The 26177-nt window shown below is 32.8% G+C and overlaps 1 protein-coding gene across 1 annotated transcript in view; it reads right to left on the bottom strand.

The window, feature by feature from the left end:
* The window catches only part of LOC143251988 (unconventional myosin-VIIa-like), a 143805-nt gene that overhangs the window by 25076 nt on the left and 92552 nt on the right, over positions 1 to 26177 (bottom strand). The window contains exons 26-34 of the mRNA XM_076503456.1: positions 24547 to 24617; positions 22560 to 22749; positions 19016 to 19113; positions 15543 to 15633; positions 14536 to 14656; positions 12589 to 12866; positions 2741 to 2874; positions 2443 to 2633; positions 616 to 747 (exon numbers count right to left, since the gene is read on the bottom strand). Coding sequence (XP_076359571.1) covers positions 616 to 747; positions 2443 to 2633; positions 2741 to 2874; positions 12589 to 12866; positions 14536 to 14656; positions 15543 to 15633; positions 19016 to 19113; positions 22560 to 22749; positions 24547 to 24617 — 1306 coding nt within the window. The remainder of the gene's footprint in view (positions 1 to 615; positions 748 to 2442; positions 2634 to 2740; positions 2875 to 12588; positions 12867 to 14535; positions 14657 to 15542; positions 15634 to 19015; positions 19114 to 22559; positions 22750 to 24546; positions 24618 to 26177) is intronic.

Genomic DNA, 26177 nt, shown 5'->3' with positions numbered 1-26177 from the left:
TGCACAGTTGAACATACTAAAAGTATTGTTGAACAGTTAGTTTATTCATCTCAAGATACTTAAAGTATAGATCCAGGCACAAGATTTAGCAGCTCTGAAAAATCATGTTGATGAAGGACCCTTCAAGCTCCTACTACTTTTGACACCTACCTTTTTGCTGTAAACATTAATGAAAGCCATAACTTCTTACATGTACCACATTTATATATCATCTAAGCATTTGAGCAAAGAATAGCAAGTTTGTAAGATTTACGATTTGTTATTGCAGGATGAGCCCTCTATGCACAACATTTTCTAACTGCGACAAATAACTGCAATCAAAAATCAAAATTACACAAATTTTATACTTAAAAAAATGTAATGATCTTACTCCTAAACTGAGCTGCATTACAATGATAAAAATAAATACTTGAAATCAAAAATTAAAAAGTGCATAGGCCTTCAATCTGTACAGTATTTTTAACCAAAAACCATTTGTTTCATAGACAGTAATAAAGTAATGTCTACTTGAGATTAACATTAAAATAAGCTAAAAGTTACAATTTTTATATATAAACCAAAACTTCTTGACTACGTAAAACATTCTGAGGTAGATAAATAAATCTTTAATTTTACCTGGATGATCAGTTGTCTGTTTGATTAACTGAAGAAATAATTCATTTAATAGTATTTCCTTCTTCATACAAGTACCTAATATCAATTGTGCCATAAGTGTGGGATCTGTATTTCCAGTCCATTCTGCTCTCTCTATGCAAAGTAAAATAATTTTTTAATCACTGTTCTTAAAATACAATTTTATCAATTATAAAAAAGAATTATACAACATATATTAAAAAGAAGCATTAATAAACTATAGAGAATATTGTTTATTTATTGTTTTCTCCTTCATTAGAAAAGTTGTTCCCAACTGTTTGTCTATGGACAGGTGTTAATTTGCAAAAAACATGACAGACAAAAGAACAGTTTCATGAACCACAATGCCAATGAATATTATTCCATGAGTCACAAAACACACAAGTTAATAATATTCCATACCTTAAACACAAATTTTCTCAGCATATCACAATACAAATAATAGAACATTATTTCATAAATAACAAAAACATTAACACCACTTCATGTTCAAATAATATAAAAATAAACTTCACTGCATAAAAAAATAACAATAAAAACCAAATGATTTCAGATCTTAGATAAATCTCATCTCAAACATTACAACACATAGAATGAGAAATTTCAATCCACACAAAAACAATTTTTCAATTCACTATAAAAAAAAAGTTTTCATTTCTGTTTACCAATAATTATCTAATACCTTAAGACATTTTCAGACCTGATAATATTACACTGTATACTTTGTTCTTTAGTGCCAACTTGGATATTTTCCAAGAAGATCGTTTAAATTGATTTTTACCACAAACGTTCTCATTAATTTGTTTGTCCAACTTTCTCTTCTTTGAGGCATCCACATTGGTATTATTTTAAGGTTATCTTCTACTTTTTACTTCTTCATTTATCAGTTTTTGCTCACCTATAAAGAGGTGGTGAATGGTAAATGCTGTTCCAGCATTTTTAAACTGATTTCATTCTTTTTTGAAGGACTCAAAACATACACTTGAGAAGTCTCATCTGTGTTTCAGTCTACTTAACTTGCTGATTATTTATATATCTTTTACTTTGCTACGGTCAAGTAAAATATAGTTTTATTTTCTTTTACCTCAGTGTAGTTTTCCTATATTCAATTTTTATTCCAAAACAATTTAATTCATTTTTAACTACACAGTTTTAATCGCAACAGATCTATTCACTAGAACAAGCTTTTGTTTTCAGTCTGTCTTTAACTTTATGCCATATATTGTTTTTCATTCCACCAGCAACAACTCATTACACCTTATTTCTGCATATTAAATCTGGAAACCTTTAGTTATTACAAAGATCAGGTAATGTTTGATATGTTAATCTTCAGGATACCATAGTCATTCCCAAACACTTTTTTTCCAAAGTAAGAATCATTTAGTTATGATTCCAAAATTTCACATAGCACTTTAAACAAGATTAGTTTCGATGTACTTTTATATTGCACTGTAAAACAATCTATTTCAGTAGTTATATTTAAAACACATTTTTATTTTCAATCAACACAAATACTGGCTGAAACCTCCCTGTAAACAGGCATCAGTTCATGGACTAATGGTTGGGAATCACTGCTTTACCACATCATTTTTAACTGAACCAACTCCAATCACCTTCTTACAGCATGTGTGATATTAACAACTTACTTATTTACAATGAAAAATATGATTGACAAAATGCTTGAAATCCTCACTTTATATATTATAATCCATAAAAACCTCTTAAAATTAGTTTTAAGAACTAGTACAATATTTTTAATTTCTCTCTCTCTTATTTTTTATGGCTAATATAATAGATCATGAAGCTCACCATCTTCTAACAGGCCAGAATAAGACAAAATGGAAGCAAACACTCTTGTTGCAGCAATTTCCATTTCCTGATCAGAGATTATTAATAGACTAAGTGGAATCTGCACTTTGGTAAAAGACCAGTAGCTGTGGCGGAAGGAATCGGTATCACCAAGCTCCTGCCGTAATTTTTCAAGCCTGCTGCGGCTTATCCTGGAGAGAAAAGAACATTCAGTATGATGAAAAAAAAGGTTCAAAAGAAAGTATGATGGTCTTTTTAAGATAAATAAGACTGTGGAATAAGTTTCAGAAATTTTTACCTTCGTAAGGTGCTTCTAAAGATCCCAATATTTTCATTTTGAGGTTTCCTCAACACTCCACTCTTTACTATTGTGCGGCGACAATTGATGACATCATGGTGTAATTTCTGTCTATCCTCAAAAGTTAGCTTTATCTACAAAAAAAAGATATGAATAATTAAAGTTGAAACATATCTTATTCAAAGTGCTGATTTGGAAACTAACACGTTACCTCAGCAACGAATTACTGTTAATTCTGTACATACATTTTTCTAATTACCATATTGACTTGATTATAGGGCAATCTCAATTATATGGTAATCCCCATTTTCAAAAGCCATAAGAAAGAAAAAGTAAATAAAGTGTCACAATGTTCTTTTTTAAGTCTGCTATATGCCATTCCTGCAGAATGTGCACCAATGAGTTCAGTTTTTGTTTCTGCCAGTGTGCCACGTCATTTTCAGTTAGAACAAATTCTCTAGGAGTAGTATAATTGTTTGTATTTTCTGCTTTATATGCCACCATAATTTTAAGACTTGCATCATAATTTCATTGTAATTCTTTGTTAATCTGATACTTTCTTATTCCCTATCTTACAATGCGGTTACTCATTCTTGCACAAGGTTCAATCACTAAAACGAGACTCGCAGACACAATTATTTTAAAATTCAAAATGAGCAGAGTCAAAAACTAATGCACCAGCAAAATTAATACTATAACTGAAAACCCTGCAGATGGATTAATTACAAGAATTAGTGATGACAGTGAGAGAACAGCTGGTGTACATGCATAGATAGATGCTATCTGGACATTCAGGAATTGGACAGGCCATAATAGGGAGAGGGGGCCTGTGATCAGCCACAATTATAAAGCAACTATGAATTTTAAAGCCTAATTATTAGCAAAAAACACTGCCTTATATCGGGCCAATGTATGTTTGATTCTTATTAATCGGTTGATAAGGTATATCACTTTATATTATCCACAGAAAATGCAGTTCAATTAAGCATGAGCTCACATCTGACGTTTCAACTGTTTTAAAATCTCTTTTTGTTTACTGTTCCTGTAGTTTTTTTTAACAACTCTGATTATTGTTGAACAGTTAATGGTCATTTAGGTATCTATATTCCATCCTAATTCATAAAAATGCTTCAGTTAACAACAGAAACATATGTTGATCTGTATCCAGTAATTCTATTACCTTCATTACTTACAGTACCATCCCTCTCTTCAATAATTGTAATATTAATTCATATACAATTATGATATCCTTTCTCACACTTACCTACAATAGATAACAATCTCTTCTACACATATGATGTAGAAGTACATTCTTGTTATCACATTAGGTACTTACCTACCATGTCATAGTTAACATTTTCCAACACAGAAAAAGTATTTTCAAAAGACATTTGCCTCCACATACAACAGGCTTTCTTGATTCAGAACTTCCCTCTATATGCAAATTTATTTCTTCACCATTATCTTCTAACTAATTTTACATGTTTCAGTGTGATACTGCTATGTTGTTGCATGCAAATCAGCATGTGGCAATCGTCCACTAATAGATGTGTGACACTGTCTTCCAGAACAGCCAGTTCCCTCTATATTGGCTGTTCAACTGTTATTTTGAGATTAAGCAAAAAGGCAAAATGCATAAAAAGTGAGAAGGAAAGGTGGGAAAGGTGTGAATAGAGGAGGAACACACTTTCTGAGATGGAAAACGTTAACTTCTGATACAACATATAACTTCTTCTCATGTCTCACTAGAATCCCAAGTAGTGGTGGTGGGAAGAATAGTGCATAATTTTACTGAAATATACTCCCTTCCAGAAAGCACCTAGAGAGAACCCATGATGTGTGACAACCTACACCTTGGAATATTACAACAGCAAACTCATGGGAAACTGCACTTCATCTGTACCAGAGTACACTCTTTGCCTGGAAAGGATGTGTGGAAGATACAAGAGTTACGCTTTTGGAAGTTTTATATACGTAGTGTGGTTAAGGTATGTCAGAATGAACTCTAGTCTCAAATCAGGAGGTACCAGGAAGTCAGCTTTCAGGCCCCAGTTAGAACACAGCCTTACCATTTTCACCTCATGCTAAGTGAAGCAGAATGGAAAATAACATTTGTGCTGCAACTGATTGGGATTTATTTTAGCTGATCCTACACCAACCCAACACCAGACCATTCAGGAATTTGATTTCTGGGTAGTGGTAATTGGGGAAAAATAACCAGAGGGGTGAGATGAAATTCAAGAACAGAACACCATCACTCTACTCTCTACTGAGTGGAGTTGATGACACTCAGCAAGCATCCTTCATGGTCCACCACTTCAGCTGCTAGGAACTGATGAGTGGCAAGAACTCCTATGCTCTTCTCGTAGAAAAAACACAGGGATGAAAACACGGTAGCAAATCTGGAGGAGCACAACACAAGATAGTACAATAAGTGACCACAATAACTTTACTTTTAAAAGTAAGCCAATACAAGTTTTAAATTATGCATGGAGAATGGGCAGAAACCTCCTATCTTTTTACTAATGCCATGGCCTGGATCAAGCCTTGATTAAGAAACTAACCACTGTGAAGATACCTTGAGTGTTCTTGTGGAACATTTATCCCATGGATCAGGGCTATCATGCCAGGATGACTTTACACTGTGCTGATTTTAGTTAACTATATTCTGGTAGGCAAAACTTGTTACTGAGTGAGATATTGTAAGGGACTAGAGGGCATTGTAAAAAGTGGGTGAGAAAAAAATAAGTACTTACCTAGTCAGACATGGCATAATGTGTCAAAAACCATGATCAAAGGCAGTTTAGAGGATAATGAGAAAGAAATAGCCACATGATGGCCCAAACAACATTCTCTAACAAACAATGAGTGTGAGCTGCTAACAAATGAGTTAGATAAAGGGTTTGATAGGAGGACATCTGCAAATGTTGGCATGCTTCTCCATCCAAAGAAAAATACACTAAGCAGATAAGCCATTGGATGTATCCAATGAGAGTAACAGGAGAAGAATTGTGAGTGGAAGAATGATTCCATGAAATGATTTCATTCCATGAAAGGATGAAGTGTTGTCCAAATAACAATAAGGAACAAAAATATAAGAAAGAAAGCAGTTGAGATACAAACAGGAATAAAACTGAGAATGGAAATAAGAGATATAGGGGTGATACCCTATCACTCCATGTGCTGCAGACATTTTAAAAATGGAAGTGCAATCTGGACTGAGAAGGATATAGAAGCAATGAAAATGAATGTGGGAACAATTGATGGCACGTACAGAACGCTGATGACCACAGGTAAGAAGGAGAAAGAAATATATGTTAAGGGATAGACAGTGTAGGGAAAAGGAAACCAAAGGTTCAAATGGATTTAGGGAATAGTATGGAAAACAACATTAAGAACCCAGTCAGGTGAGTTAGAAAAATAAGGAAGACTCAAGAAGGAAAAATCCAACATAACAGGAAAACTTTAAAATTAGTCAAAAGAGTCATCTGGCAATTAGCAGCAGTTGAAATACATCAACTCTGGTTAAAAAACCACATGAAAAATAAAGGTAAATGGGAAACCAAAGGACGAGAAAGATCAGTACTGAGACTGTGGTGATAAATATGCCACTTTTGCTGATAAACTTCTAAGGAGGATTAGCAAACAGAATGGGTCAGGGGTAGGCTACAATGAAGAAAGTCCTGACTGTCCTGCAAGGGACCAGAATAAACTCACATGTGAAGCCTGAGTGCTGACATAGCTGGATAGAAGATAGAAGTACAAGGATGATAAAGAAAAGAGTGAAAAAAGTGGAAGAGGAAAGGAAGAAGTAAGAAGGTTCAGCAGAGGGAACTATAAACTGACCAGACAATAGGATTACACCAGAAGGTGTAAGAAGACCCAAAGAGGTGAAGCATGGCATTGTGATAAATGATGAAAGCTCTAAATTAAGGAATACAGTGCCACCTAGACAAGATCAAAACTGTTGCAAAACAAAAAGGTTGAGAGAATACCTAGGAAAAAGGATTCAGAGAGAAGTTCCATTAATTACACAGAGTCCACAGTAAAAGATGCATGTGACCATGACCTTAGGGGATTAGGGTTCCAAAAAAGCCAAAGTCCTCAGTAGACAGAGAACCTCTTGTACAGGAAGAGAAAAAGTATGGAGCAGTAGAAACCAAACCATCCATAGCCTGCAAATACAACAGAGAAGACTGTGCCCTGCTGAGACATGAAGTGAAGAACATACCCAAATAACGTGATAGTGAATGGATGTGAGATGAGACTTCAGCTTGACTAGCCAACCTAGGTAAGCCCCTCCCAAAGATAAAAGAAGAATAAAAAAAGAGCATGGCCAGAGAAGTCCTATTGAGATGGAGCTCAAAAAGCCATTTGTCCATATATCTAATTAAACTCTTCAAGAACAAGGTACTGAAATAAGCAATCCATGGATTCCATTGATACAGAGTGAAATCAAAACATACCCATCCAAAAACATGATTTCACAATCAAAGGCAAATGAAGCTGCATCAACCCATGTAACTTACAGACTGTGTTGAGATAATAGAAGAGCATAAAAGTGCCCTGAAATGTAGTCCATCTTCCAAACTACCTGAGCATGTTTTCTAAGCAATTCTTATGTACTTGACCATTTTCTATTTGCTAAACATGTCCTCCCAGACAATACAAGTATCTTAATTTGATTTTTATTATACTATTAGTTGTTTTATCATTTTACATTTATGCAACAAGTGTCAGGCAAAGTTTATAAATGTCAGAGATAAAATAATTTCAATTCTCCATAACTAGTGAACAGTATATCTTTGTATAGATATATAGAAATAAATATTTCAAAACTTCCATGCATACATTTAATGATATCTTAAAGGTCATAAATTTGTGCTTGTCCTTTGGCTTAGATGAATGCTACATGCCTTAAAGACTGTTCTGCAATGTTTATATTTGCTTGATTCTATAGCATTGTTATGTACTCTTACATACTCATTTCAGAAGGTGTTACAGACATTTGTATGACTTGAAAGTGTGATGTTATTATGATACTTGCTCCTATCTTCACCTTGTAAAAAATATGTTTCTACTTTCTTCAGCTCCAGAACACAGAAGCTAGCCAGTAAGGTAATAACTCCAAAATTTATTTACTTGTAAATAAATATTCTGTTTATTTGCTCACTTTTGTATATCATAGTTATCAGGTGACCCATTTGTGATACACACCATATATCTAATATTAAAATACTTTTAGCATGTACATCATAAGTCAAGGTTATGATTTTTTGGTGAGGAAAAAAAAACACAACCCATTGCAACATTTAGTGTACTGTTATGAAATGTGTAACATTTTGATTGATCAAAATGGTTCTTTTTGGCACACTACTCAGACTGTTGACAGAACCCCATTTGCCTAGATAAAGGCACTTAAGTATCAGTATATAATGCATTACTTCTGTGAAAGCTAATTTGAAAGTGCAAGTGTCCTAAATGTACTTTGTGCATGAAATGTAGGCACTGTGAATGTTCTTGTTTGCCACTAAATACACAGTAGATCATAAATGCAGAGATAAGCAACCAATTACACTATGAACAGGAGGAGCAGTAAAAATGTAACAATCTTGATGAAAATGACATTGAATTTCCAGATAGTAATACTAATGAACACCAGAACGATGCTGATGATTGAATCTCTGGTCTTGAGTGATTCTAATGAAGTCCACAGTGACACTGATGTAAGTGCTGCTTCTACTTCTTGAAAATGGCAAACAAGTAGTAAATGGAAAGCTCCAATCAAACCCATTGATGCTGTTAGCATTCATGGTTATTTTGATTTAGATTCTGTCTCAAATAATTGCCTAACTGGCACAGGAGTATGTCAAAAAGCAATATCTTCCATACATCTGAAGTTTGCTGGTAGACTTGTGCCTTCTGCATTCATGGTTCTGTAGAGCATATGTTCAATTCTTTTACTCAACATTTCTTCTGGATTATTGGTTTATGTTTTAGACTTTGCTATGCAAAAACGAGAGAAAAGAGGACATGATGACAAAGCACTACAAAGCTTATTGAACTTACAAGAAGTCCTGCCAGAGAAAGGCACACAATGGAACATGATTTTAGTTGCAATGTAAGATGCTTGTTCTGTTGAGAAAAAGAAAGCAATAATTATAGACTTTGAAAAGCATTAGCATTATCACATAATTCCATTAGAACAAGAAGCACAACCTTCTGAAACAGATGTTCAGTGTTGCAACACCTTGTCTGTCCTAAAAGCTGTAGAATTCATGTTGTCTCTTCTAAACATAAAACTCTTTTTTGGAATTCAAATACTTTTATTATTGATAGTGAGGAACTTACAGTTCAAGATTCATGTATACAAGAATTAAGGAGTATATATATCCTGATTACCTTGAAAATGACAGCAAAATACGGGCTGTTGTGACTATACTATCACAAAGGACACATATTGGTGGATCAGTACTAAATAAAAGAAAATAATAGGTTAAAACACTGTGACCAATGAGTAGCCTAGCCACGACAACTTCCTCCTTCTAAATCTTATGGAAACAAGATGAACAAAGAGCAACAGAAAGTTTGATCTTGGAAAGATTGATATCATACTGCTCACTCCAAGGCAACTGCCAAGTGGCATGAAGTTCAGACTTGAATACAGGGAACAGGTATGAATGTGACAGCACCAAAGCAGACATACTTAGCAGTGGTGACAGCAAGCTCATTCCTGCAAATAGAAACAGAAGATTAAAAAAATGGGCCAGTCAGTTTTTAATATCAATGAGAACAGGGTGAGAACAAACATGAAGCAATTCCAGGGCCAGTGGAGACATGAAAGAGCTGGAATCAATGGTCCAATCTGTGTACTGCATAGCTTCTATGTGATCCACAGCAAGAGAAGTGGCATACAACTCAGCAGAAAACATAGAAACTGTAGAGGAGATCCTTTAAGCAACCACCGAGCCACAACAAAGCATGGCAGAGCCCACACAGTTACCTGATTTTGAACCATCCATAGAAACAGAAATAGAAGAATGGTTCAAAAGAGTTTCAGTAAATAGAAAATAGTACTTTGAATTGGGAGTATTTACCTCCTCAGATGACTCAAAGAAAGGTCACAGGTGGGGATGGTAATGAGCCATGATGGGAAGAGCTGACCAGTAGAAATGCCATCCAAGGACAGTCCCTATTCAGCCAGCTGGGTCTGTCCATATGTAGACTGATTTGTGTGCATTGCCAACTTCCTTTTGAGATTATTTATTTTATTATGGAAAATGCAAAAAAGGACATTATGATTTATTAAAAGACTGTAAGTACAACTTGCAGCTATATATGAGCCATTGAATAAGCATAACAAATCAGCAAATTCAACTGCTCCATATTCATCAAACTTTATTCAGTTATAAAGCATTAATCATGCTTAATTATAAACTGAAGTATGAGTTGATTTACTTCTGAGAAAAAAAAAAGAACATTATGGTAAAAAGAGTGTGACATAGCATGGTTGTATGATAAACTTTCATTACACAGGGTCTGAAACAAACAATATATGTATGTTGGATTACAAGATTTCATACTATGATCATATGTCATTTGTGGATGAAAACAAGACTGGGGTTGCTGTGTCATCAATTTTTGAAAGCAGTATAATGCAGCTAAAAAGTACTCTGTTTGCATATGTGAAAAAAATTCATGTTTAGCTATACAGCACAAAATACAATAAAAATATAATGTTGCAACTTGGAATGCTCATCACTTATTTGAAGCATAACATTGCCTTGAAATCACTCCTACCAAACAAAACACAAAATGGTAATGGATGTGTTGATGGTTATTTTGCCATTACTATGATGTTATTCATGAATTTCATCAGGATGGACTTCAATTTTACATCTCCAAAGGAACTCTACTCAGCATTATTGAATAATGATGATCTAAAGAATACTATTGTGTTCTTATTTAGTCTTTGTTGTGGATGCTTTTGAGGAAGGGGTGTATGGGAAATCCTCCGAGTTACTTGGCAACTTCAAGCAATTCAGTGAACCTATTGTTGTCAATAATGAGTTGTATATCCATGAATACTCTAATGTAGCACTGATTAAACTCAATATTAGTAATTTAAAAAACAATTCTACATTACAATTCTGAAAGATGACACTGAAATCAGCAATGAGGATTTAAATCATGTATACAACAAAGATTCTTGTCAACCAAATGATGTCATTAATGAATGATGAAAATGTCTTTACAGATTAAGCCAGTTAATCTTAATTTACTGGGAAATTACAGACTACTCATAAGTAAGCAATAAAATCAATTTTAGGCACGCAAGACAATAAGTAACTGGAAATTCAAAGTAATGAAAGCAAAAGCTTAGGATTGTGTACAAGATGTTGACATAAACGTGTGTGCAGGATATACAGAAAGCACAGCAATCGTTACTTGACAGGGGCCAGAGGATGTTGAGGAAACATAATGTGAAGCATACTATCAAAAATGGTTCATATTCACTAAGAAAAAAAAAGAAACTCATTCATGCAAAGGTGCTAGAAGCATCAGCGACTTACCCTGTTATAGGCCAAAGTATACTGTTTCTCTTATTGTGTGGATTTTATTAATAGAAAACAATGATCAACTCCTGATATCAAGTCTAGAAGCTCTTTCAAGAAAAATTATTTAGCAATTCCAATCTGGAATGAGTATACATGGAAGAGATTTTAATTCAAATGAACAAAAATACTTTGCAATGGCAATACCTAGGGAAAGAGGCATATTGAGCATTTCTTGATCACCACTGATGAAATATTTAAGATACTGTAAACAGCTGCAACAAAATGGATTCCAGGTCAAATGTAGAAACCTTGCTTCAGAAGTATTCTGATACCTTGGACCTCCCATTGCTGAAATTTGTCAATATGTCACTGTCTTAGTAGCACAGTACAAGAAGCATGGGTTATTTAAGACTGTTCACAGGGGCATTCAGAATCGCTCTGCTAAAAATAAGTTCCAAATCAGACTTCACAATTATACCAACAGTGGCTTTGGTAAAATGCAACATTTGCAAAAAAGCTGCAACTTATCCGATTGATGCTGAGGGTAAATTGTTCATCTCTCAGCTGAAGAATAAGCATATAAAGCCACACATCATGAGAATGTAGAGCACCAATCAAGATTAAACTGCTAGTAAAGTCCCTTATCTTTCTTTATTACTTGGTTTTATATTGTTTGATACTCTTCTAGAAGTGCATTCAGTTGCTTGCAGTTTCATCCTTTATTTTTAAAACTCAAAAATAAATACAGATTTATTTCTCTTTGTTGGTTAAACTCTATAAATGCCTCTTCTGACATTTCTGCACTGACACTTTTCAAGTGAGTAATGTGTTAAAATATTTGAATTGTAATTTTATTTATTGTATGATTGAAAAAAAAAGACTACTTTTGATTGAATGTTAAACTGTACAAGAAATATTTACAAATTAAAAACAAATTCATTCTACAAATTTTATGAATCCAAAATAAATAATAATTATATTCTACTAATATGCTTACCTAATTTATTCTGTTAGGAACCTCAGAAATGCAATAATTTAAGTTATAACGATGTGCAATAATTTGTTTGTAACTGATAACTCTGATAATAGACAACTGAACAAAATTTATCCCAGACGTGACTGACCAAATCAGATTCTCTTTTTCCAGTAGATATCAAACAGCTAGCACAAACTGGTATATATATTTGCTACAAGAAGCAATATTTATCTTTGTTTTTTAAACTGTACTTTAACCAGCTGGTGGTTTGGACTTCCAACTACAATTCAGTTATTAAAGAAAAAAGTACATACCTTCCTTCCAAGTTCATAAGTAGGTTTCAACCAACTGGCATGGACTGGTGAATAACTTGCAATAAGACTGGCTACTTCATATTTCTGAAATGTTTCAAAACTGAAGCACTTGTGAGCATCAGGTAAGCTCTTTAACAGGTTGATAGAAATCATATCATCACTAGGGTCCACCATAACAGAATCGATATCACAATAACAATATGCATTCAATACATTTTTGTCTTCAGGGCTAATCATCAAAATTCCTTCAGCATTTACACCTAATAACAACTGATGGCCTACAATAAAATAGTTTCAGTACTTTTAACAAGCATTTTACTGTTATTCAATAAAATCTGAATATTAATGTTACATCACCCTCTTAGGTTATATTTCAGCTCTTGATACAATCAGAGCTGAAAAAAAAAATCATAGTATAATGTGGCTCACACAGTCGAAAAAAAAAGAAACATTTCTGTTATTATTTAAAAAAGCAAACACACATACAAATATGATATTCGATCATCACTTGAAAATTTTAATTAAATATGTGTGTTATTGTGCTGCCAACAGCATGAGACTGATAATAGAAAACTAGGAGCAATATATCTTACCTTTCTTATGTTGCATATATTAACAGAACTTATGTTATATGTGAACACATAGATTCTTTAATGCCTTGTAATGCTGCATAGTAATAGAAAATATTAAAGCAGCTTTAACTTTAAAATATTACAAAATCTTTCAATGTTTTGTGATATGCACATACTTCAAAATACACAAAAACAATTCTTGCTGTACTATGACTCTTATTGTACAAGTAACTTAGTATAAAGACAGTTTGTGGTATATTATGGCCCTCACTTATTGTACATATAACTTACATTAAAGACAGCTTGAATTACGGCACTCACTTATTGCACATAAAGTACTGTATAAAAGTGTTAGGACAAAGTAAAAAATCAGATTTTAGGCTACTTTCAAAGAAAAATGTAAGGTAAGTTATAAATAAAACATCAAAATGTAATTAATTTTCATAATCAGTACAAAAGAAGTGTTTGGGTTCAGCAAACAGTTAATATTTTGTGTGTATCCTTGCTCTTTAATAACCACAGAAAGTCTTTCATGTATTGTTGTAGCATGTTTAATCAAAGTGTCTTTTGGGGTTTTATTCCAAACATCTGTAATACACTCCCATAAAATTTCTTTCAAATTTACTTTTGATTTCTCAAGTTTATGATCTATTGAATCCCAGATCTGTTCAATGTGGTTGAGCTTGGGGCTCTGTGGAAACCATTGCATCATCTGAATGACTCCAGCAGCTTTATAGGTACAATACTTTATCAGTAACATGCAAACCACTGGATATACCATAATGGATCAGTACATGTTAACTCCTTACGAGGTTATTTCTATATATAGTTAAATCAATGGATGGAGTACCATGACAGTTATTTCAGACCCAAAATTTGATCGGTACATACAATCAGAACCATTATGAACCCTTGGTACAAGTGTATGGGAATCAAAAAGAATGATAAGTATTCTCCCCCTAGTTCATTCAATTGTCAACAGGGATTAGAGAAGCATTACCACAGTGTTGAAATTTAGATTCTGTAATGGAATGAAAGAATTAACCCATCAAATATAAATAATGAAAACATATTTTCTTGTCCTAAACATTTGCACATTACTGTATAACTTAGACTGAAAACAGATTGTAGTGTATTATGCCACTCACTCATTGCAAAAAATACTAATTATATTAAAAGCATTACAAAGATTTTATTGATTTAATGATTCATCACAATTAATAAAAATATAATGGGAAGTTTCAATATTTATTTAAAGATCTTTGACAACAGCAAATGAGTTTATAAGATCTATTTACATATTCTACCACCTTCAATGAAAATGGATTTTCAGAATGAAACCACATAAATATATGTAAATCTTGATCAATCTCACCATAAGATAAATATCCTTTATAGACCACTTGAAACAAAGCTGTTCCATATAGAGGGTACTGCATAACTACAGACAAGTACCAAACTTTGGCAACTACCTCAGATTTTCCACTTCCATAAACCTACAAAAAAAATGTAGTGATGTTTAACATGTAATATTTACTGATACTTTGAATTATTAAATATTTCTGTGACCACAGTAAATAAATCTATGTTTGATTTATGCTTTTATAGAGAACATTTCTTCACCAACACACATGCAATTCTGCATATATCAGTAAAAATATCTTAGACAAAACTTAACTAAAGAATTCTTAATTATCTGCATAGGGATAAACCTACAAGCTTAGATATTGTTGAGACCATCTTCTTCTCTGTTTACTACCTTATTATTGCCCCCCCACTAGTACAACAGTAAGTCTACGGATTTACAATGCTAAAATCAGGGGTTTGATTCCCCTCGGTAGGCTCAGCAGATAGCACGATGTGGCTTTCCTATAAGAAAAACACACACATAAACACACACACACACACCTTATTTATTTAATGTCTATACTTAATGCCAAGTTTTCTAGTCATAAGCCAAATTATTATACATTAGTCCTTTATTAAACCTTTTTTTTATATAAAATTAGGGTTTTAATATAATCATGTTGATAAAACAAATCAATTTATTAACACATAAAATAAAAACCTATCTAAGAGAATATTATATAATTCACTGTTACCTTAAGAAAGCTGACCTGAAACATACGAGAGGATACAGTTCTGATTTAACATCAATCTCTGTATGAAAATTATTTGATTAATGAATTCAAAAAAGTTGCTTTGATAAAACAACATTTTAAGAAATGAAATATAAAATATTCAGATAATAAAACATTTATATTTTTATGATAAAACCTATTGATTTTTTTATTAGAAGTTACTGAAGAATAATCTTTAAGAGCATTTATGATTTATATATATATATGTGATAGACCTAAAAACAATAGTTAAATACTGTACCTTATGAGCCTCAGCTATTTCTCTCACCCAGTCAACATCTTTTTTTGCTTTACGAATGCGAGAACACACATAGTTTTCCACATGAGAATATCTAAATTAAATTTCATTACATATAAAAAAATACATATTATAAATGTGAATAAAAAAGCATGAAATCTCGTTTTCACACATAAATTTCCAAACCTATTTACAGGACTGAAATAAATCACACTTTCACAGATCCTTTGATCATATCAGACAACAGGTCATAAAGTGTCAAACATATTTTTTAATACTGTTGGACCTTTGGTCTGGAACATTATCATGCAGACTTATAATAATTTTGCTATAATAGCTTAAGTGGCTGTTATTTTCACAGTTATGGTTATTTTCAGATGATTTTTTGATGAGCAAATATAATCCTTTTCCATTATTTTATTCTCCATACAAAAATTAATGTTATATTTCTACAAATTAGCTGATGACTTTTAATACATCCAGTGAGATTTATGATAAGAAAATTCACTCAGTATTCTAGTGATTACAAATGGTAATATGGCCACTTATCTCTGTGGCAAATTCCAGGGGTAAAAAAAAATCTTCATCAGCTGATGGTAATGTAAGTAAAGAGAAACAGAAAATTTATGAAATAATGAGAAAGCCTCTACCATTCCAGGATAACTGTAAATGTGGATGAAAAACATACCTACTTGTAATGAAAAGCAAGGTATTGTGAAGTGTACTCTTCATGTTGATGCTTTCAGCAAAAGTCTTAGTCATATGAAATCAAATTGGGTTAACCATATACAAAAGCATGCCTTCATTTTTGGGTATGATAATTTGTGAATATGCACTTTTAATGATCATTAAAAAATACAAACATATAAATATGCAAAGGAAAGAATTGCAGTCAGGGATAAACCTACAAACACAGTATCAAAAAGCAATTACTTCCTCATCAGAACACAATAGGAAGTGTTTAGAAATATACATGCAATAGTTGAAAGTAAAGACCCAGACAATGACTATAAATGGCAAAATAAACTGAACACAGCCAAGGGACTTGATCATGGACATATGTACAATGATCATATATTAGCATCATATTTCCCTGAAGTAAATGCAGATATGGGGATACAGAAAACTTCAGATATTTTCAAAACCCTGCATATTTAGGTGCTTATGTCTGCCAAGCCTAAGAGTGATGATACAGTTCCTTAGATACAAACAATGATACAGGTACCGATTCTCATCTCACAGGATGAGAGGGAAGGGGATGAATTGGTTCACATTCACAGGGAAATTGAATTAGAATATGAATACAATTAACATCTGAACTGTTTTGTGTTTTAATGTTTTCTGTGTTATTACTACACTCAGGCTGCAATCCAATGAATACCATTGCCTATTCTGTACCTTCTGAACAGTTACTCATGGACAAAAAAAAAGATATACATCAAAATACTTATTTTCAAAAATACCATTACATGAAAATTAATTTTTTGCAATTCATGAAATCTAAAATCTATATTAACATCGATCCATCAGTCTTCATATGTATTGAATGGTCAATATGAGAAAAAACTTATCAAGAGCATAAATATTTGTGTTGGTGAAGGAATTTTACAAATAAAATTGGACTTCCTCAGTCAACTGATTGAAGGAAATATTTTAAAGGTAAGAGCATATATATATACACACACACACACACACACACACACGTATATATTTTTTTCATGTCGATATTATATAGATGCATAATTTTATTATACCACATCAAATAAACTGATTTGAACTGAATTGAAATGCTATTTTTCTTTATTGAAATAACACGTGGAATGATGATAAAATACGGTTTTAAATGGCTCATTAGGCAATCATATTGCACATATGTTATGATCAAAGGCATTGGGCTGACTGAACATTTCCTATTTATTCATCACTGTTTTTAAGAAGTGTACCATTAAATCATTTCAACAAACATCTGCTAGTAGTACAATATTTCTCACTTATGAAAATGTAAAACTTTATTAAGTTTTGATTTGGAAACATTCTAAATCAGTTGAGATAATATTAATTTTTTGTAACTTATCTACTATTTCATGAATAGTTATGTTATATCCTTCTTGCCCTTGATACTTGGAGTCTGTTTTTCCCAATTTGTCAGCTACAGAGAAAATTAACTTTTCTGATATACTTTTGACACTTTTGTAAAGATTCAGACAACTGAGAAGAGAAAATCTGTTACTGTCCTGAAGAAGCCAAGATTTACTGTGTATTAACCTTATAACCACTACTTCTCCTGAATATGTACACTACTAACCTCCCTTAACATTTAAAGAGATTTCATTTTATTTTATGCTTCTCAAGTCAATAGCTCTTACACCTGGACAATCAACTATTCTGGAGTTTTTGTTGTTAAATAAAATGTTTATGTTATTTAAACCGCATTTTGGCTTTTTTAATCCACTTGTAACAAATCACTGCAATTTTCCTTCAGTAGGTTTGTGCATGTACCTGATATATTACTAGAGCTTTTGTTGTATCCCTAATTCTGGAAAATAAGTTCTTATACCAAACTCTTGAATCAATATCTTTATCTTTGAGTAGAGGTTGACCAAGGAAAAATAAAGTTCTGAACTTACTTGAGTCAATTAAACTAGATTTTTAATTCAGATATTTTAGGTTTCCTTCACTTTGAGTAGCAGCAGAACAATATGATTATTCATTTTTATGAAGTGCATCATATATTTGGATTTTTTTTTTCACAGTCCAATGTCACTGAATGAGAAAATTCCAAAACAAATGACAATCTTAATTTTTGAAATAAAACAATTAGTAACCAAATATTCTATTGTGACCAGCTTATGATACATTAAAACCACGGCGTTCTTTTGCAAACTCATCAAGTTTTTTTAGTCTGTGTTTTATGTTTAAAATAATTTTATTTTAATATAAAATTAATCTGAAAGCACATTAAAGTCATCAGTTTCTTTCTGGTATGACAATATGATAATGGTCATTACCATAGTAATCTACCTGAAAAATTCTGTGAGAAAAACATTTTGTTACGAAAGATTTTTGTTTGATTAACAAGGCTTAAAGGCCATTGACAACAGGCAATGAAGTTAATGCTTAAAGTGTCATGTATAATGTGATGAAGTTTTTAATTAATTTTATTATCCATGAAGACAACTTACTAAGAAGATTACTTAACTGGCTTCTCAGTTTGCCTCTGACAAATAAAAATTTAACCTTTCGAGAGCACAAGGACTATAGGGTATTTTTACGCTAAACAGATTTTTTAAGCCTACATGTTTTCCTAACATCAGTAATAACTTTCTACAGATAGACTTTATCTTCTCAGTGTAGCAACAAAATAAAACAAACACAATTATAGATAAAGTTAATGTAATTCTAGAAATGATGATAGTTCATATCCAAAACCTCAAGAATAATGCAATCATTCTTTTAAAAAATCAAATCCTTCTTACTTTTCAAGTTTTCCTAGCTGTGGTTCTCCCAAGACAACCTGAGCCTGAAGACCTGCCAACTGGAGTGCTATTTTTTCCGTAACAGGAAAATCGTCTGCCTTTGAAGAATTAAGAAAATTCTAATTTAATTATAACCTGTAATGTTATCTGTTGTAAAAACAAAATCCATCTACTTGAAAATTTCTCATAGGAAAGATGTGATTAAACAGAAAAATATATAATGAAAGTTGTTACCATTATTTATCATATTACCTTCTACAGAGTTTAGCAGATAAGTTGATTTGGATCACAAGTTACAATTTTTCTATACTGAAACTGTATTTGAGATAGATACTTACTTCCTCTAAAAGGATTACCTACAATCACACATTGAGGAGGAGGAGGAGGGACCAGTGCAACATAATGAGATAAGCACCCCCGAAAATGCCTGAAGTGTACCTCTGACAATGAGACAAACAGATTTAAAGATTAGAAGTTGGGACTGTACCACTTCTGAGCAAGATATACCCTTCACCTGTGTGGGTAGCTTGTAATACACTAGGGCAGAAATTGGGATGCATTGAGTAGTGAGGGTGTGGCAGATCACATTCAGTACATCAACTACATCCAAAACCTACTAATGGGATGCCAAGATCCATATAAGGGTTGGATAAGTATCATACCCTCTTCACCTCAAACCTAAGGACTGAGAATTAAGACCCACTCTGATTACTGGGTATGCGAGAAGGATCATCATCAATCTACTAATCCAGGAATTGTTATCTGGAATTTAAATTATGTCAATTGCAAGAAATCAACTCCCATAACTGGGACAAGCCACCCATCCAAAAGGCAATAACATCCCCATAAGAACAGAATGAGAGATAGTCAAGGATAGCACTGGAACAGTTCCAAGTACAATTGCAGTGATCCAAGACACAGATGGAAAAACTTGGAAAGAAAGATACACAACCTGAATTCGTGTGATAACTTATGATGATTGGTTCACTCAAATTCAAAACCTCAACACTAGGAACTGACTTACAAACAAAGATAGGATGAGGGCTCCCAATCAAAGGGGTGAACTGCACATACAACAGTTCAACTCCAGTGTGTATGTGATGTGTATCAGGAGACCATGTCACCCACTAAGGTAATTGCTCAGTTCAATTGTTTGTGTGAAAAGGAACAAGATGCCATGCCATTCTGTATGGTAAGGGCATAATAAACCACATTAATGTCCAAATTAAAAATGACAGGATGCCTGTGGGGCCTCTGAAACTGGAAAGAATGCACAAGCACTGTAAAAACAGAGAAAATAAAAACCTTACAGCATATGGAAAAATGGAAGGTATATGAAGGGCCACTCAGTCTTAAGAAGGCGAGAACATCAAGGATTCATGGTTGAAGAGTCAGATAAGAAATTTTGCCACCTGAGCCTCAGAAGGCTTGTCAGTAGAAAATCCTCTGTTAGTAGATCAATAGTAGAAACCTTTCCACTTGCACTGGTACATTTCCCTGGAAGATAATTGTGTGTAAGTAGCTGACAATGAAGAAAATATGTTTGTGAAACTAGATCTCAAAGACTGGACAAAAGTCAGGCATGAAATTACAGGATGGAGAATCTTGGTTGTAGAACATGGAAGCAAGGTTGACAAAGAGACAAAGAAGGGAGGGAAAGAGTGGAATAGGACAGGTGTTGATAGGAACAGATGTTGTCATCTTAGAAACCAAAGTTGTAATGGCTAACAGTGTTTAATAATAAAGACACAACAAGAAGTGGAGTGGACCAAAGGATTCGATGCAGAGATTTCACATGTGCATGGTCAAGAGGGATTAATGTGGTCATGGAGAACTACATCCTCAAATGTTACAGAACCTTATGAGCAGTAAGTGACCAAAAGTGCCTAGAAATGAGCATATTATGATATTGTATAATATTAAATATAATGATGACAGTCTTCTTTTCACAGAATAGGTACATATGGCTATCAAGTTTGTTTTATCATACAAAACCCACTTCAGAGGAAACTTCCATGATTTATCATTCTAGCAACTGAGAACATAAAGTGGTAAGGGCTTCCATGCTCCATTACAAGAAAAGAAGGGTGGGATATGGACCAAGGAGTCCAGAGGAATGACACACTAGAGAAAATGCAATGGTGTCTTCAGTAATCTATTTTCCAAATTAGAAAGACCTTGACTGTAGGAATTACAGCTCAGTAGGGATGGGCAAAAATGTACATCTCCTTTACTCATGAAGTTCTTGAGTGACAGTCTTTTATATATGATACATTGATAATAACATGAAAATAGAGATATATGCACACACACCCAGATATGTGGCCAATAGTCTTACAGAAACATTCCATCTTCACAATGAGTGTTATGGAAGTCTATAGATTTTATGCAAAGATAACATACAGCATACCTAACCAGGCAACACTTGCCACCAGGTGGGATCCTGAAATATTATGTATTGTAATGAAGTAATTAAACAAAAATAATAATATTTCTACTTACCCTCGGCAAGGGCGAACAGACGTGTAGTAGGAAGATGACACCTGTTCAATGAATAGCTATGCTGAGTAGAGAAATGTATTGGGAATTGTTCACATACCAACCTGAATGACCTCCTCCAAAAGAGAGAGGTTGTAAGCAACTAAAGACATAGTTAGGTGACAAATTTGGTGTAAATAAACATAACTTAGATGGTGACAGTACATGGGCATGTCAGAATTCACCAGTTCCATAATCTGACAAAACCAACCAGTGAGCAGAATAGGTGAAAGATCATGGAATACAGAAAAATTCTGTGAACAAAGAGACAAGAAAAAGAACTATGAAAGAAGCAGTATGATCCATATGACATAGCAGGTAACAAACTGGACAGAGTAGACAATCCAACTCTGAATGGGAGAACAGGTGGAAAAAGAAAACTAAATAAATTGGAGAAAAGGCCCAACAACCTTCCCAGACAGCCAATGTCCTGGGAATGAAGGCCCAGTCCAAACAGTAGATAACATACAAGGAATGGTAAAGGATGTAGAAAACATTAATAGCATAAATATTAAGACTGATGAAGACTACATACCAGGAAAGGAAGGGAATATATATTAAAGGAAAAATGGTGCAAGGAACACATTACAATGGGTTTGAAGGGAGAACTGAAGAGGGCAACACTAAGATCTCAGTGTGACAGAATAAAGGAAAATGGTGGATGGTCCAGACCAGATGTTCAACAGGGTGGCCCTATAAAGAACTGAAGAAGTGAGGAACTGGAGACCTAAAGGAAGGAAGTATATGTAGAGCTCCTAGTTGAGAAAAATCTGAGGATGAAGGGAACCCTTCATGTATAGTACCTAGTAAGGATGTGATAAGGTGTGAGTGACTGACTGAGCACAGGAAGAGACAAGCAAAAGCCAGTCATTCATGTAATAGTGAGTCTGAAGACCCAGCAATTGAAGATGATATGGAAAAGAGCATACAACTTGACAAAGCATAAATAGTAAACAGTATTTGTACATAAAAGTACACAATACATGGTTTATAAAGTTTGGCTTACCTTGACAACGCTATGAACAGCCTGAGCATACAACAGACTAACTTCAACTGGATCCTGTGAGATTTCTCTTGAAGAACGAAATAGCCTTTTACGAAACAAAAACTGACATTCACCTCTTCCAAGAGCTTCCTTTGGTCCCTTTTTTGATAAAGTTGTGTACTTTGTCAAAGTAGCTGAAGTTCTATGACATCTGATAAATTAAAGAAGTTATACATTTTTGTTTATTTTACAATTGTGCATTTTTTAATGGTTTATAATATTATGGCTAATCATCTGAAAAGGTAAACAAACTTTCACAATAATACAAACATAGATTAGTTAAATGATTGTTTCATAGATTAAAATTAACAATCAAGTATCAAACATTAATTTGCTAATAGTTAATTTCTAATAACATTCCTGTGTCAATTATGCTACATTTATTAATTACAAGGTTTTTGGTAACTACTGTAAACATTTTAAAAAACAATACAGATTTGTTTTGTGGCACAAGATTAGTATATCTAACATACATATTATAATGTGAAATTTAATAAAACAATTTGCATTTGTATTTCATGTCAGATTTGCTTTAGATATTGTGCAGATACAAAGACAGCATTTTAGAATACTACTGAATACTTCTGGTAACTTGTAACAAATTTTGAGATGTGACACCCATGGATATTTTTGTACATGAGCAAAAATATCTTGATTCTTACTACTTTAATAAATTATATACAAGTTTATTTAAAATGAAAAGGCAGCCATCATATTTCTCTCTTGCTATGAAGTTCTCTGCTGATTCTTTTAACAAGGACTCATATTTGTTCAACCTTCAAAATGTGATTCTTTGCATTTTACATATTTTTTTCCAATCAAGACCAAGGATATTATAACATTCAAGCACAGAAAAAAACTTTTCAAAAAAAGAAAGTAAATGTCATAATGGCTAATATCAATCCTTCAAAAATAATGCAAATTAGATAGTGGGATGAAATTTGCATCATACTTGCATAACAACACAGATACACAGTGTAGTAGAATGTAACAGAAAAATAGGATAAACTGAACTCAATTGTGATTGAACAGTTATATATATATATATATTGCTGTATGTTAATTCTTACATCTGCTATCATGTAGGGATGATGGAAAGGCCATCTCTACTATGTTTTTGCATTGCTTTTGAAGAACTAATACTAGCCATTCCTAAGTTTCTTCCTTTTTTAAAAGAAGTTTTATCTTTACTTGATTTACTATCTTTAATTGTTTACATTTTATTACTAAGAAAATACAACCAATACAAAAATCTCAGGACCAATGGCACAAGAACATATGATACCAGCTTCCTATGTATCATATCAGATAGAGAGTTTGATTTTGATAGCATGGCTGACATTTCAAATTCGAAAATAAAGGTGTCTACATTTGGATGGGCTGTATGTGTATAATATAAAAATTACTAGTCCTTATGAATAGGAAATCAAAGTATTTTATGATTATGATGTATATTAAATGTTCAAAACAAAGTAAGGCAAAAAAGTTTTTTTCCAGTGATACAGTATACAAAGAAAATGAAGGGAGAAACATGGAAACAAATTTGACATTCTTCACTGATAGTACCATAATTTCAAATTATGTTTAAACTAGTAATAACGTTGTCTTGTCATCTGTCAACACCAGGGGTTAGACATAGACATATTGCCAAGGTATGCAAAGATGTTTTACTTAACTGTTTCATATAGTTCTTAGGAAACGTTTCCTTTCAGAGGTAGTTACTTGTTGAAAGCACACCCACCGAACACTGATGAAACATTCTATACAGATCATTTTCTTAATGCTTTCTTCATATTTTACATAATTTAAAATATCATTGACTCAAACACAGTACTGAAAATACCAATTTTTCAAGAGTTTGTGAAAACGTTTATAAAAAGGTGCCTGATCTTATGAATCAACTGTTAAGTTAAAAATAAAAGCAATGGTGAAGTGAACAAGTTCTTACATTTCCCACTGGTAAATAATGTCTGCCAGGTACTCATATCCCTTTATCACTCTCTCACCATCAGGATTTACCTAGCAAGTATGCACATGTAAAGTATTAAAGAGTTGTTTATTAAAAACGTGCCTTTACATTTATTTATCATTGATAAATAGATAACCTACACAACACTTATCAAATAAACTACTTTACCTGAAAAAAAATAACTTCTTGACAAAATGCCAGAAATCCTTAAACAACTATTTCGTTTCTTAAAAATAATAAGGTGAAACTACAATAAGCTAGTTCTGATGTTCAGCATAGCATTAACGTTTCTAGTACTGTTTATTAAATAATCATGCTTATATATATGCTACTAATACTTTAGTTTCAACAGATGTGTGACTAAAATAATTACATATTCTGTTACAGATATTACACAGTGAAACAATAAAGACATCATGAATAATATAACAGCCAAAAATCTTGGTCAAATTTTATATAGTTATAAATATGTTATCTAATAAGCACATCATTGAACTAGCTTAATAGCATCCTAATTTGCTTTCAAATAACTTTTATGTATAAATAACTTTACTGTCATTGATTTCCCAATTAAATATATATTTTCATTTTAAGACTCATGCAACTGTAGTTTTACTGTAGCTTTTGAAGTATAACATAAAAACAATTACATTTCAAACATCTATAAACTCAGGATATTTCTCTCTACATTTAAAATATGGACAAGTAAAACAATGACGTTTTCCTTTAAAGACTACTTACTGATTAGAGGCGTGTAAAATTAAGCTTCAATCAGTGCCATAGTTTTTAGAATTGTTGTACATACTTCATCCACACACCAAAACTAGTTTAACTATCAGATCATCCCATAAGTAATATCCAAAAAATTAATACAGAAAGTGCATCATCATTTCTGTCGTTGTAGAAGACTAATGACTAAAAGATGTAGTAGGACATGTATAAATATGTTCAGACAAATAAAAGAAACTAACCCAACTCCACTTTTTCAGATCATTAATCAAATAAACCCTCATGAAGATGGATGTGTCTGAGGAGCACATTAAGCATATAATGCTTTATGTGTTTAAAAACGCAATAGTGCAACAGAAACTACACAAAACATTCAAGATGTTTATTGTGTGGAGTCTCTCGATGAAAGGAAATGTCAAAGGTGGTTTCAGAACTTCAGATCAGGTGACTACAGCTTAAGTGATGCTACACGTTTAGGTCGTCCTGTTGAGTATAATGATGATTTGCTGCTGGCTGCACTTGACGATTGTGCTGCAACAGTTGAAGAACTAGCACAAAAGCTGAATTCAACCCATCCAACAGTTTACACCTATTTACACCTAGTCACAATCATTTATTAATTTTAACAATTTACCCTCTTATCAGTTTATATGCTAGTTAATCTTACAAGCTAATTATTTGCTTATAAATCTATAAGTAACAGCCTGTCTTTCTATTGATCCATTTATAGATGTAACAACCTACCCTACCAAATATTTATACATTTAACTATGACTTATAAATCCATTCACCAATCTCACAAGCTACTGTATGATCTATATTTCCATTTATCCATTGAACTACCCAAATATTTTTCTTTCCATTCAACTATGTAACATTCT

The sequence above is a fragment of the Tachypleus tridentatus genome, chromosome 1 (assembly GCF_004210375.1).
Source record: "Tachypleus tridentatus isolate NWPU-2018 chromosome 1, ASM421037v1, whole genome shotgun sequence".
Taxonomy (NCBI): domain Eukaryota; kingdom Metazoa; phylum Arthropoda; class Merostomata; order Xiphosura; family Limulidae; genus Tachypleus; species Tachypleus tridentatus.
This window is presented reverse-complemented; position numbering and strand designations above follow the sequence as displayed.